The 15,846-nt window shown below is 37.4% G+C and overlaps 1 protein-coding gene across 2 annotated transcripts in view; it reads left to right on the forward strand.

The window, feature by feature from the left end:
- The window catches only part of THEMIS (thymocyte selection associated), a 72,151-nt gene extending 57,552 nt beyond the window's left edge, over nt 1-14,599 (forward strand). The window contains exon 7 of one of the 2 annotated variants that reach the window (XM_072141588.1): nt 12,331-14,598. In XM_072141588.1, the coding sequence (XP_071997689.1) occupies nt 12,331-12,353 (23 nt within the window). In that variant the 3' untranslated portion in view covers nt 12,354-14,598. Of the gene's footprint in view, nt 1-12,330 lie in introns of both variants that reach the window. The other variant, XM_072141589.1, reaches the window with a different exon arrangement.
- Nucleotides 14,600-15,846: the final 1,247 nt, after the last annotated feature.

The following is a 15,846-nucleotide window of genomic DNA, read 5'->3' on the forward strand; positions in this document are numbered from 1 at the left end:
TACAATTAAGGGTCAGAGAATAGGAAAAGATAGTTAAGATAATGGAGGGGAAGAGAATTAAAGATTAAACTTTAAACTTTAAACTGGATCATTGGAAACCAGAGACCCAATATATCCATAGAACCTGACCCAGCAATTAAAGTTTAATTCTTTACCTAAAAAGTAGTGAATTGGCTGTTCCATATATTAAAGTTGACTGCCAGTAAGAATTTTTAGATTCTTAGGTTAATAGATATAATTTAATCCAGATTTTGTAAGTATATTACAAAAGAGGAGACACTGTACTGATCGAGTAGTGCTATATACAGTCCATCGTTTTCATTGACCCATTCACTGCAGTCGGTGACTCATCTGTAAAAATGGGACTGTATTTCCAATCTGCTACAAGCAGTGCATTTACTATTTTTCTGTCGTGGACCTGAACAGCATATGGCCAAGAAATGGACCTACAGTATGTGCATGAATGCCTAAATGCCTAGCCCATGCAACCTACATTTCTTTTGTCATGATCATTGGGGGTTTCAGCCTCCTATCAAAATAAACGCTTATTAAATCCTGTGTATATATGAAGAGTTTTAAACTTGTCACAACCCTTTCCAATCCATTTAAAGATGGGATAATTTATTTGTGTTTTCTAATTAGTGATGCGTTATTGCTAATTACGTGCATCCATATAATATCTGTCTTCCACTATTTTCATACAGTGGTTCTTCTTTCACATTCATAAATCTAAATTAATGATGTAACAATCAAAAGTTAAAGTATTTTACAAAACGTACAGAAAGACGCTATCGATGACTCATACAGCAGCATCCATTATGTATCTAATTTATATATCAAATCCAATTAGAATTGTGTAATAAGATGTGTCATGTTGCTTAAAATAAAAATGACATTTAATGTCAACGATTGTATTTCTGCCATCTGTACTGAATGATTAAATGGCATATAGTATATACAGGCATCTACAGGCATTTTCAAATACTTTTTAAATAATGTAAAATATTTATTTATGCTCCAAGTTTTATATTTAAGTTTGTTGCATATTGTACCCACTGCTAATACCCGTGGGTATTAACTCTTTGATCACTGCTTGTGGCATTTAAAAGAGACCGTTGCGCGGGGTCCAGACCATCTTTGTTGAGATTGTCGCTCCCTGTGACGTCATCGGTTGTCATGAAAGCCTTGGGTCATTGTCAGAGCTGAGGCTGCATGTCATCTGCAGATTCGGTACAATGTGCCAGTGGTACATTGTAATGAATACTGTGTAAAGACACCATATACTGCAATACAGTATACACAGTTTATGGTAGGAACGATCAGAACATATAGGGTTAAAGTCCCTCGGATGGGCATTTGTTAATCCTTACCTAACTTTATCAGATATCACATTTGACTACATCATTGTTTTTTAAAACTTAAAACTTTGTTTAAACTTACTGGTTGGGTCACGCAGTAGCTTATGATAGATACACAGTTGCATCTTTCAATTGATTCCCTGCTACAAGGCCGTAATCTGCCCTATTTGTAATAACAACGGCTCCACTGTTGTCTGCTTTTTTCATCATTTTTCTATATTCCTACTTTGTCTATGTTCTCCTGCCCAGGTATAAAACCGGTTCAATTCTTTATATCTCTTTCAAACTTTGATAGCTTACTCTGTGAGATCGAATCTCAAAATCTATCCATATTATTCTTTAGTTTAACATGTGCATTATTATATTAAAAATTCTCTTAGTTACTTTGAACTCACAATCAATCTTGTTAAAGTCCACACATGTTTCTTTATAGATAATTGCAAGTGCTATCCTCTCAATAAAATCAAATCTAAAGAATGTTGATTGCATAGAGCATTTTTGCTGATAGACTTGATGTTAAAGGCCAAGTGTTGACTTACCTTATATACTCGTGTATAAACCGAGTTTTTCAGCACAAAAATGTGCTGAAAAACCTCCCCTCAGCTTATACACGAGTCAATAAAAACATAAAAACTTTCATACTCACCCTCCGGAGGCCCGATGGTCTGCGTGGCTCCCGATGTTCAGCGGCTCCTCTTCTGTCTTCCCCGCAGCTGGTCTTCGGTCTCCGGTCTTCTCTGTGTTGTATCAGCCGGCAGACACGCGTCCGCGCAATCTGCCGGCTGGCGAACAATATCATGCGACGGTGTCGCCGCTGATGACATCATCAGCGGTGACACCGCCACGTGATATTGTGCACCAGTCGGCAGATCACGTGGACGCGTGTCTGCTGGCTAATACAACACAGAGAAGACCGGAGACCGAAGACCAGCCAAGCGGAACGGAGCATCAGGAAGCCGCCTGTAGGTGAGTATGAAAGGTTTTTTTTTTAATGTGCTTGGCGAACGGAGCTGGAGGCTGTATACATAAGGGGGCTGGAGGCTGCATACATAAGGGGGCTGGAGGCTGTATACATAAGGGGGCTGTATACTTAAGGGGGCTGGAGGCTGTATACTTAATGGGGCTGGAGGCTGTATACTTAAGGGGGCTGGAGGCTGTATACTTCAAGGGGGCTGGCAGGCTGTATACTTCAAGGGGGCTGGCAGGCTGTATATTTCAAGGGGGCTGGCAGGCTGTATACTTCAAGGGGACTGGCTGGCTGTATACTTCAAGGGGACTGGCTGGCTAAGTGCTACTGGGGACTGGAAAGCTATATACTGGGAGGCTGTGACCAATGCATTTTCCACCCTCGGCTTATACTCGAATCCAGTTTTTTTGTGGTAAAATTAGGGGCCTCGGCTTATACTCGAGTATATACAGTATATTGGCTGGTGCTGGAACTAATACAATGTAGCTATGTGGCTTCTTGAAAGATTAAGTTGCTTCCACATGAATTATTTGAGATTACTAGACTGGATATTCTTATAATAGTCTACATCTTTATAAAATAATCTGTAGTGGGAAAGCATCTGATTATGTAGCATTGACTGTAATTTTGAAACTATTCTGCCGGTTAGTGGCCTTCGTGGCACCTAAGAAGTCACTGTCCCAGATTTTTAAAACTGACTGCGCCAGTTTTCCGGTGCAGTCTGCACATGTATTTATGAAGTGTTTTAACAGTTTAATGTCAGGGCTGCACTGTGTCCACCGTAACATAAAACACTGCACCTAAAAGGGCGTTCTGGTGCCGTTTCGCATGGGGTGCCACATACGTGTCGAAAGTCTGTGGCACACGGCCATTAAACTGAGTGCTACCAAAAAAACTTGTGCACTTAGTTTAAGCATGATTGCTGCAGGGTGCACCAGATTATTGAAGGCCACGCACCAGTCTTCAATAATTTGGTGCACCATGCACATTAGTGAGGCAAACTGCACTACTAATAATAAATCTAGGCGACTGTCTCTACCATCCTAAAGAAAGTGAGACAGATGCAATGTTGAAATGGGGAGAAAAAGGGAGAACATTTATTATTTTTGATTAGTGCTACCATGAGAGGTTTTTCCCATGATCCCTGTAAATCCACTTGCAAGCTATTTTGTAATATTCTGTATGTAGGTTTTCACAGCTCTTTATTTATGTGGAAATACTCTTTAAAGCATAATTGTGGAATATCGCATAAAAAAATCCTTCTATTCTATGTATTATGATTTTTAAAGTTTAGTTTAAGTCATATGTAATTTATTTATTTATTTTTGTAACTACTGTAGATAAATTATTTCCCCTTTTTGGGAAATTTTAAGTTTTATCTTGTTTTTCCTTCAAAGGCTTAATAATACATAACACAAGATTTTTTTATCAGGGCCAACAAGATTATTAAATTTTACTAACATTTCCACCCCATTTTGTTTTACGGTATATTGGTTGATTGCATGACAGCATATACATTTGATCATGGCTGATCTTGGTTGTGAGGAAACTGGATGTGGAAGTAAATTGTAAAATTTTAATTATATTTTCTATGCAAGTAAATTAAATACATTTTGAGCACTAAATAAATAGTACTTGAGGGCAAATCTACATGACTACAAATTGACTCTAGCACCTGTGAAATGTTGTGAAATAGCAAAACTGGGTTAAAGGGTTGAGGCAGCAAGGTGCTAGCTTGTGGTTGACACCAAGACATACATAAATGTATGTGCAATTTTCAAAAACTATAATCATCAAAACAGTATCTATTCCTCCTCCCAAATGCACATCAGAGAGAGAACAGCAATTTCTGAGAACAGGTCGCCATAAGAATCAACTTATGGTTTAATCAACTCATTTGGCTACTCTGTTTTTAACAGCATCCTTTTATTGTCCTCAGTTTACATGGCGCCTTCTAAAATCCGTTGTGGCATTCTATTTGTGCCAGTTGACCGCTGCAATCTATCACAGACCTCAACTGTGATCTCAAGACAAATGGTGCATGATTGACTGACCTCAGCAGTTATGTGCTATTTGTTCCTACATTCTCACTTTGTGATTGGCTGCTGCGGGTAGGGATGAAACATCACTCCTGATGTGAGCAAGCAATCTGCAAGCTGAGGGAACAAGCAGTTTCTACACGATATGTAGGGGCCAAGATGTATGAATGTGAGTTGGAAATAGTAAGAAAAGGAAATAGTAGCTACCAAATCATACCATTTAAAAATAAATCAGCTGTTCACCTCTGTCGGGCGCTCCTGGGATCTTTCTCATCTCTTCTCTCTGCAGCATATTGGGTGATGGACATGAAGGAAGGGTAGTTGGTCTGAGTGAAACGCACACCAGGGAAGTCTCCTGGTCGCATCACACTGTGTGTCAATGAAATATGCATCTTAAAAACGCAGATGCCATTAACTAGTTAATCTTTAGAAATTGTACTCAAGCAGCCAGTCCAGCCACATAAAGTTCTATTACAAACACTGACAGGGGCCTCTGATGGTGATGGAGGCCACTGCCTTGGTACAGGTGTTGGGACCCACTGATGGATTCACCAGTTCACTGGTGCACCAGTGTGGGCCGCTGATATGTTAAAGGAAATCTATGTTTATAATCCATCATGATAAATAAGGGACAGTGGTAATCTTATATATCTGTGGCCTTTGTCCTTCTAAAATCTACTTTTATGATTATGCTAATACACCAGAAGGACTCTGGGGGTTGTTACCAGAGCCCCTCTGTGCTGTTGCTGTACAGGCTGTTACAATGTGTAGGAGCAATAATCGCCTGCAACTGTGTTAGATTAAAACAGGATGATAGAGGGGAAAGTGCTATGGGAGCAGGGAAGCACCTGCTCCTCCACTGTGCTCCTGCACAGTGTAAGACTCTGTGAAGTTACATCTCAGAGCCTTTCAGGGTCATAAGCATGAGTTTAAAAGTTGATATTATAAGAAAGGAGGCAATGTATACCAAATATACAAATATAAGAAGATTAAAACAGTCACAGAACCTGGATCAATGAGTAAGTGTCCCTGGTTTATCATGATGGATTTTGGTGGTAGATTTTCTTTAAACTATAGTTTCTGTATGTGTGTCTTCAATGTATAAAATGAAAGTTACTTTACATGAAATGACGCACAGTCTTAGAAGTCTATATGAGGGACATAAACTCTAGATTATGACGTACAAGCTGGAAGGAACATTATTAACCAAAGTAACCTTTTTTAGGTAACCTACCATTTTATTTGATGCATTATGAAGGAAACATACCTTGAGAATGTTGTAGCTACACTGATGCTGGATCATATCTTGGTTAATCCCTGTGCTGAGTGGTTTTGCTGATAAAACAGATATAACCTTATGATAATAAAGCTCTGGCTCCTTCAGCATTGTGCGTTTTCTCTGCAGGAGAGGATAATGTTATCTGGCAGGATCATCTGAAGGCAGAATAATCAATTGCTGCAACATCCCCAGCTGCTGTGTATGAGTGATCCAGCTCAGGTTGATTAGTCATGCTTGACTAACCTCCATTTGTAATTACAAGCTCCTGTATAATGTGTCAGCCAGCCTTACACAGCTTTCCCAAGGTCCTGAATGTTCTAATTGTTTTTTCAGCAAAACCACTCAGCTCAGGGATTAACCAAGATATGATCCTGCATTAGTGTAGCTACAGCATTCTCATAAGGCATCAAATCAAATGGTAGGTTTCCTTTAAGCATCTACTAACCAGATTTCTTATTTCAAATCTGCATCACAGGGAGCAATAATGGAGAGAGAAGTCCAACAAGCCAGAACAGAAAATCCCTTACAAGCTAAGGACATCTAAATGACCCCTTAACATCGAGGCCCATTTAAGTTCTTGTGTTTTCATTCTTCACTCCCTACCTTTAAAAATCTATAACTTTTTTATTTTTCCATGTAAAGAGCTGTGTGAGGGCTTGTTTTCTGTTTTATAAATTGCACTTCATTGTGACAGTATTCAATTCCGTGTACTGGGAAGCTGGAAAAAATGCAGTGAAATTGGTGAAAAAATGCATTTGCGCCATTTTATTGAGGGCTTCTTTACGACTTTTAACTGTACTTCCCAAATAACATGTCTTCTTTATTCTTTGGGTTGGTGCGATCATGGGGATACCACATTTATATAGGTTTTATAATGTTTTCATACATTTACAAGAATTAAAACCTCCTGCACAAAAAATATATATTTTGCCATCTTCTGGCGCTAATAACTTTTTCATACTTCGGTGTATGCAGCTGTGTAATTAATTTTTTTGTAAAGATTGATTTTTATAATAAATATACATATAACAACAGATACAATACTTATACACATAATACATATACATTCAATCTTCCATCTCCCTAATTCGATATCAAACTTCAAAAGAAACATTTCTAAGTGGTAATTAATCAGCTCTTGAGAAGGAATGGCCGTAAGTTCATTCTCTTATTCATTTGACATCGGTATGAAAGGGCTACTCTCCCAAACCTTCCATTTTTTAAAGTAGTTCCACTGTTTTATATTTTTAGAGATTTCACAATGCATCTGTCCATTGACTCTGTTACAAACTTCTACTAAATCAGGGAGCTTAGTGGATCTCCAAAGCTTAGTTACACACAATCTTGCTGCTATTAAAATATGTGATATTGGCCATCTTACAGATGGATCGACTTTCTCCAATCCTATATGCAGCAATGCCATTAGTGCCAGTAATGCCACTTTAGAAGTTTGTGGCCGACTAGGTTCAACTCATTTTCCCCCACGGCTCACACCTGAGATTGATGCTGGTACCGATTTTGGGCATTAACTCTTTAAATGGTACTGGCAAAGACAGCTTGCAAATGGCAGTGGTTGCAAGCTGTCACCAATCTGCTGGTGGCACTGGGCGGTGCAATTTTTGGGAAGATCTTCCATCCCCAATGATATCATCTGGAGTGACGACCCTTCCCAAAATGCCACCATGTTAGTGTTGGCGTGCACCTGCACCCGCAGTTTCAATGTCACTTGGAACTTTGTACCAAGCCTGAACAAGATTTTAACCGCTCACCACTATTTTTTAAGCATCTGTCCCACTTTTTACAAGAGAAAATTGCTGAAGCAAGTAGGCAAAGGTTTTTCTCTATTTAAAACCTTTTCTATTGAGAAATATGTTCAAAAAGGAGATTGTTTAAAAAGATATGCACCCTATTGATAAAAATTGATATATGCTGAAAAGTCAGTAGGGTGCTGGTACTGGCACACATTTTGCACCATTCATCAGTATTATGAGTTTCTTCCTATAAAGTTCTTCCTATGTAAGTATGTCAATGTAGTGGGCATCTTCAGTTTTGTCCCTTCCCCATTATACAGTATATTGCTTCACCTATTAAAAGCACAACATGGGGACAATACCTACAAACTTGTATTATTGCATAAACCACAATTTGACAACTTGAAATTAAACAGTGAAAGAATTTAGCTACCATTGTGTTACTTTATCACAAATGAAGCCCGACGGTCATTTTCTACATTTATTGTTGTCTAGCTTCTAGCATTCCCATGGTACTAAAATGTTTTTGGATTGAAATATTTCCTTCTCTCATAATTTTTAACAAAAGTCTAATTTTCATTAGAACTCAACTTTGTTTATGAAATAATTAAGTTTTGGAGGCTTTTCAAGAAGCAAGGTCTGTATAGTGCAACCTTTAGACTAGACTATTGAGGATAATTTGTGATTGTGAAAATTAAAATGATTCAGATTAATGAATGTGATCTGATGAAATTCCTGTCTGCACAAGTTAATTCAGTGTTGCCTAAGAATAGATAGAATTTGTTAATTAGCATTAAAACTTGGTATTAAGCTGAAATTCCAGGCATTTGCTACGCATCCCATAAGTTGTATTCACTCACTGCACAAATAAAATTATCGCAGTAACAGCTATTACCACATGGATTGTAGCATGGGAAATCATTATCCGTTGGGAAATTACAGGTGGCTTAATTAATTTGTGTATTTTAGCATAATATAACATGTTTGTGCAGAGGCTGATATTTATCTTGGAAATGAAGTACAGTTTTCTCGAGAGAAAACAACTTTGTATGTTACTAATGGTCATATCAGATGAGTACTAAGTAAATTGAAGCTATTTAAAGCATCTGGTTGTAGCTAAAATTGCCCAAACTATTCAAATTTTACGGTTAATAGCTTGATAAATAAGTTTCCATTAATTTCCAATCCTTTGGAAAAAATTTGCATACCACTTATTGATTGCTCATCCATTAAATGGATACTAGACAAAGAAAATATGTAAAACAAATATTTAAAAAAAAATTGCATTCCACATAGGCCACATGTTCTATGTAAATGTTCCGTGTATATATTAAGAAAGCTCCCTGTGGAACCAACTGAATGTTTACAAGCAGAACCCCCTTCTGAAAAAAGGTACCCACGCCATAAATATCCCTCAAAATTATATCACGATTTTGGTTTTGGTTTTGGTTTCCTTTTCCTGAGATAAACTCTGTTTGGACAAAGATTAGTTTTTGTACTACAATCAGATAATGACATTGTGGAAGAAGGGATACCACCATCACTGGGTTTGAAAAGGACCTCAGCCATTACTCCACCCAACTGGTGGCCCTGGCTGTGAATTACCAAGAGCCAAATCAATTCCATACAAGGAGGGGTTAGTAGACAAGCAGAAGGAGAGCTGGCACATTTTTGGGTGGTGAATCTGTACCCATTCCCTATAAACACTAATATAAATGAAAACATCAAACACAGTATTAGAAACATGGGTGAAAATATTGTGAATTGTGTGCCGTAAGTCAGCATTAGCAGTCCCTTGTGAATGTATTTCGGGATTCACCCAAAATCAGAAATCATGATAGCAAGTCACAGATGCCCAAGGTGACACTCAGAACCCTCTCTTTGGGCACCCAGGTTAAAGTATAAGCATTTGGAAAGGACTGGGTGATGCAGAGACACTGATGTCAGCAGCAAGGCACAGAACCTATAGCAGTCTCAACAGCAAACATAAGAGACAACACTTCCTTTTACAGATTTTTTAGACACTCTTCAATAAACTCAGTTCATTATAGGCCTCCTCTTTCTCTCTTTTAGCAACTAGACAACCTTGATGACATGGCTTGTTTTTGCTCTGTTGAGCAAAAGAAAACAAAACTCATAGGGGGACATGTATCTTATTTTTTTTTCTTTGATGTTTAATTGCGACTTTTGGAAGGTCCTTTTTTTTTTAATGCACCTTATATATGATCGTGTCTTTTTCCTTTTGTTTAGTTTTTCCTGTCCTGTCTGTTTTTTGAGACTTTTTGTTGCAAATGTCTTAAATCAATATATACACGAGCCATATGAAAGAGTTATATGCAGGAGTGGACACTACGGTAAATTTAGAATTTGAGGCTGTGACCTGCTTTTTTAAGCACTTTAGTCATAACTCAGTGAGATGACGACATATGACGGTGCGGTCACACGTGGGGGTTTGTGATTAGTTTTTAAAAGCATCACAGAAACATATGTGTTTTCAATTTTACCATGCATTTGGTTGACTTAACAGTGTATCTCTTCATTGTTGGAAGTGTAAGCAGCTATGTTAACATTTTCACAGCTGCTTACACTTCAAGCAATGAAGAAAAAATGCTTTCCAACCAACCAAACATATGGTAAAATGTAAAACGCATGTCAAATGCCACATGTGACCGAACTCTTAAAAGCAACCAATACATTTCAATAAAATGTAAATGCAAATAAAAACTGCCCAAATGTTCAATGCCAAGCAGGTTTATGTGCAAAATTTTAAACATTTAAAGCATGTGAAATAATTCCAATTCACATTTTAGAACCGCGTCCATGAAAAAAATCCTTCGCCTGCACCTGCCATGGGCCAGTTGCAGATTTGTGCCTAAAAAGTTGCAAAAGTAAGCAGAAAAAGTGATACATAAGTGAAAAGTCATATGGAGCATCTGAAAAATAAAGATACATAAGGTGCTGCACAAGGTGCAGACAAACATGTACTTGAGAAACGAGTACTTGAGAAAGCCTCCAACATTAAAGGAAAAACAAGAAGAAATAAAGATACATGCCCCCCATATACTCATAAACAATTTAGAAAATCAAAATTGAGTTAATAACAAGTAAATGCTAAAATGTATATTCAATTATTAACTGTAAATTGTATTACTAAGAACTTGAAGCACTTCGGAAACACAGCCACGCTTAAAGTTACAGAGGGGTGTTACTGAATAAGGAGGCACATAGTATATAAATTACATCACCCAATAAAAATTACAAATGGCCTAAGCTTCCATTTATGAGGAGCTGCATGCAAGTCTTGCATCCCCCAATACACTGTCATGTTCACAAGTAATGACATACATCTGATGGATGAGACAGAATTTTTTGCATGCCAGAAAAATATTACCTCCTGCATTACGTTGTGCTAGCTGCAACATAGGAATTGCTTGGATAAATGCATGCTACCAACTGTATGGGCAAAAAGGGAGTTTAGGCTGGAAGAATTCAAGTACCTACAAAGACCCCTGATCACAACAGATAGGACAGAGACTGCAAGCCAGGCTTTCTCATCCTACTTCAGTGACTTCACAACTGCTCATCTGGATTAATTCCTGAAGACACATTGGCCCAGATATATAAAAACAGGTGCAGTGTGCCTAGTTTTCAGGATGTGCACACAGTTTGCCAATCTTTTTTTACTTGGTGCACTTTGCTTCAGGATATTGTAATCAGTTATAAATGTGTCGGACAAAATGCAACTGCGACACAATTGTGGTGCAGGAACATAATACATACATGTGCAAGCTCCAAAGACACTGGGGGGGATTTACTAATTGTGGCGCAAGCACGTCTGTCGGCATCGGAGATCAGTCTTTGCAAAGCACTGCCCGATGTATTTAAGTGGGGCAAGGCTGTTAGTAATGTTAATGGGTAGACGGAACTGATCAGTCGAGCGCAATAAAAATACCGACATCAATGAGATGTGCGCCAAAATCTTACATGGACTGCACCTTAATTTTGCTATCTGACCAATTTTTTTACTGGTCTATCATGCGCCAAAAATTGTGCCTAAAAATGTCGACAAAATACACATAAATGTGGAGGATAATGTGGAAATGTTAGACCATGCCCACTTGTGCCAGAAAAAGACAGAGGTTTCGGGATAGTCGGAAACATCTGTTCTTTCTGGTGCAAACTCATTATAAATGATCCGCAACAGTTTTGCGCCAAAAAAAACATTAAAATCCCGGGATTTGTTTGGTGCAGATGTGATAATACATGTGCCCCACTGTTTTTTATACAGACGTGGAGAAAAAACTGGCCCAGACACAATAATATATCTGGGCCATTCTTTTAGAAAGCCTTCCAAAAATAAAAGTCAAAGCTGTATGAGCTTCAAAAAGAATGTGGAAGGGGACAATGACTCGATGTTAATGTCTATGGATATATAATGGGATGAAGCTTCTTTTGGTGAAATGTGTATTTGTCCTCATACAGTACTGAATTAAAAGGTTAAAGTGAACACATTTGAATCCACAATATACATCATAGACTGAAACAAAGTTTTTTGATGAATTACCACATATTAAAATTACATAGAATTTAAGCCATTCATGACAAAATATCACCCGCTCAAAGCATTAGATGAATCATTTTTTTTTTTACCTCCTTTGTATAATTATATAATTACAAGAAAACATAAGTGGCTTAGATATAATTGTGTTTTACACACTTTATACTGTGATGTTCACTTTAGGAATCAACATGACAAGTCTATACACAGACTTAAAGAGAATGAATGCTGTTAGGTCAGGTGGCTTTTTTGGAATAGATGTCTTAAGTAACTGAAAGTGATCAGACCATAATTATTGTGAACCAATTTTGTCTGCATGTCAAGACCAATAATTGAACAACGTAATATTATATATTTTGTTCATAATTTTTCTTTCAGATGCAGTTTCAGAGCAACAATGAGAAAAGGAAGGAAAAACTCAAATTATAGAGAAAAATGCTGTGGAGAAGCTTTGCAAATACATATTACCTTGGACAACACATACGATGTACCATATCTACATAGTTATTTAGCATCTGTAGTTGTTAAATTATTCATTAAGTTAAATATTTAAACATAATAATGTTCATGTATTCTGTACCAATTCTATTTAGATTTTAACCTGAGAATAATGTCAGCAAACGGAAAGTTAACAGATCCCTAATGTTTCAACAAGCTTTGCTTAAATGAGTAGAGTAAATGAAAACAAGAATTATTTTTTAATATGTCTTACTTTGGCTTTTAACATTAACCTTTCGAATCTAAAGTTTTTAAATCTTAAAAGAAATCTACCATCAAAATCAAGAACAGATAAACTAGGAGCACTTTCTCATATATTCAGGCACCAAGACTGTGGTAATCTTCTTAAATTAATTATCCATGGCCTCTTTTCTTCTAAGATCAATTTTAAAAATGATGCTAATGAGCCAAAGGGGCCTGGGGCGGGGGTGTCACCAGAGCCCTACTGTGCTGTGGCTTCACAGGCTGTTAAATTTTTCTGCTTTCTTAGTACTTTCCCCTCTTTCTGCCTACTGTGAGGGGGGAAGTGCACAGTGTAACAGCCTGTGAAGCTGCAGCTCAGATGGGCTCTGAAAATGCCCTCACTCATTAGCATAATTGTAATTTTAAAATGGATTTTAGATGGAAATAAGTCAAGAAATATAGAAAGATTATCACTGTAACTGTGGCTTGACCTATGAGTAAGTGTCCCTGGATTATCATGCTTGATTTTGATTTAGATTTCCCTATCTTTGCTGAATGGCTCTCAAGGCAGACAAAAATCATGTATCCGATTACATTGAAGCTCTAAGGACACAATAGGAGGATGAGTCACAACAGCTTTGACATGGAATAGCATCTATCATGCTGTCTAAGGGCATATTTAGACTAGCTTTTCTCACGTCCCCAGCCTATCAATGATTTTTACTGATGGCATACTGACTAATTATTTTTATGGGCCTATTCAGATTTTTTCATGAACCACATACTAATGAAAGAAAAATGCAGCATGCATAACTTTTTCAGGTATACGGACCATTGGCTTATTTAGAAGTCAATGGGGAGGATTTATTACCACTTTGTGGACTATTTGTTTCTTTTTGAGGACTATTTGTTTTATTAGAGACAAAAAAGTAGTGCAAAAAACAGATAATGGCCCACATTTATCAAAAAAGTGTGCACCAAATTCATCAATTGTGGCGCACGTTCTTCATGAATCTGGCGCCCCGACAGTGCTCCTATAACATAGAGCGTACAACACAATTCTGTCAGACACTGCATGATACACGTGGTACACAGAATTTTGTGTTGCATCGGGTATAGTACAGCTGCACTAATGTGTAATGGACACTTTATAAATACACATGCAAGCAGTTTGCACTGAAAAAAAAGAGTTAAATCAGATTAAAAAACAACTAGTGCTTTAATAAATATGGGCCAATGTGGTTCTATATCCCCCAATGGCTCCACAAAAAATATATATCACAAACTTTTCTCAAATTTTTTTTTGCAAGTATATGAATGCCATACAGATGTGGGAAAAAAACAGATGAATATACATTACTGACACAACATGGAGTGAAAGCAGATCCATGTTTTACATTTTTTGCAGATGTTGAACAGAAAAACCTGTCTGAATGAACAATAAAATCAGCTTAGCACAAGCAATAGAAATGAATTGCATAATGGAGGGGGAGCAAAGGTAAAAGTTAGTATCTTACAATGCACAAAGCTGTAGTTAGTTTGGTTACTTACGAAACAATTTTACTTATCTTATTTTTCCTTCTATTGTGGGTTCCATTAACAAGTTTTTATCTTATTTGTATAAAATATTGCATGCATATAATCCAAGCCATTGTAAAGTGCCATGTATGACTGTAATAAATGCTTTATTATACAAAATAAAACAAATGTAAAGAATAAAGTCACCAAAAATATGTGAAAGCTACATATATAGAAGGCTTGATTTGCCAATTGCTGCAGAGTAGGTTGCTGGATATTGCATTGCATGGAAAGGCAAGCAGCAATCCAAGAAGTTCTTGCAATATAAAAGTGAAGCTTTAGTTCATGTGCAATGTTTCGTTGTGTGGACGCCTTTCCCAAGCCTAGTTTAGAATTAAGATATTTCACAATTTAGTAATGAATAAAAAAAATGTATACTATCACAACATAGTAGGAAAACCTAGTCAAGGAGACTGCCATATCCGATACAATCACTGGGTGGCCTCACATATATACAAGTGTTTCAATAAATTAAAATATGAGAAAAAAGAGTTTTACTTCAGTAATTCAATTCAAAAAGTGAAACTCCTTTTATATGGAGTCATTATAAACAGTGAACTTTTTCAAGTGTTTATTTATGTTAATGTTGATGATCATGGCTTACAGCGAAGAAAAACCCAAAAGTCATTACCTCAGAAAATTTGAATAATTAACCCAGCAAAGGCTTCCTAAGTGTTTTAAAAGGTCTTAAGGCCTCTTCCACACTAGCGTTGCGTTTCACGTCAGGGTGACGTTTTTGGCTGCGTTTTTGTTCCATTTTTCCTTGGAGTAATTAGCGTTTTTGCGTTTTTCACGCGCGTGTTAGCGTTTTTTTTGCGTTTTCGGCGCATTTTTCACGCGCGAGTCAATGGGAGAATCGAGCATTTTTCAAAGGGACCATGGTTTGGGATTAAAATGGGTTATTTAATTAAAAAATAATGTCTTCTGATAAGTTGCAAACATCTGCGATCTATTCTTCACTGTTCCCCGTGTATATTATCTCCCGACAAGTTAGCAGATGTGAAGAACAGTGAAGAATAGAATAAAAACAGTGAACACAGTGAACACAGGATCATTTAAGAGAAAAACACAGTGCAGAACACAGTGCAGAATAGATTACAGATGTTCGGCACATCTGCTTACTTGTCGGGAGATACGCGCGGAGCGGTGCGCCCAAAATAGCATGTGAAGAACAATATATATGTGTGTGAAGAACAAATTGCAGATGTTTAAATACATCTGCAATGTGTTCTTCACACATATATATTGTTCTTCACATGCTATTTCGCGCGTGAAAAACGCCAGTGTAGAAGGGGCTTAAGTCTTGTTCAGTAGGCGACACAATCATGGGGAAGACTTCTGATTTAGCTGATGTCCAGAAGGCAGTCATTGACACACTCCACAAGAAGGGTAAGTCAGAAAATATAATTGCTTAAGAAGCGGTCTGTTCACAGAGTTCTATATCAAATTATATTAATTGAAAATTCAGTGGTAGGAAAAAGTGTGGGATAACTGGGATAACCACAACCTTGATAAGAGTGTCAAGAAAAGGCCATTAAAACATTTGGAGGAGATTGAGAAGTAGTGGACTCCTGCTGTAGTCGGTTCTTCACCACACACAGACATATCCAGGACATGGGCTACAAGTGTCAAATT

The sequence above is a fragment of the Engystomops pustulosus genome, chromosome 3 (assembly GCF_040894005.1).
Source record: "Engystomops pustulosus chromosome 3, aEngPut4.maternal, whole genome shotgun sequence".
In the NCBI taxonomy this organism is placed as follows: domain Eukaryota; kingdom Metazoa; phylum Chordata; class Amphibia; order Anura; family Leptodactylidae; genus Engystomops; species Engystomops pustulosus.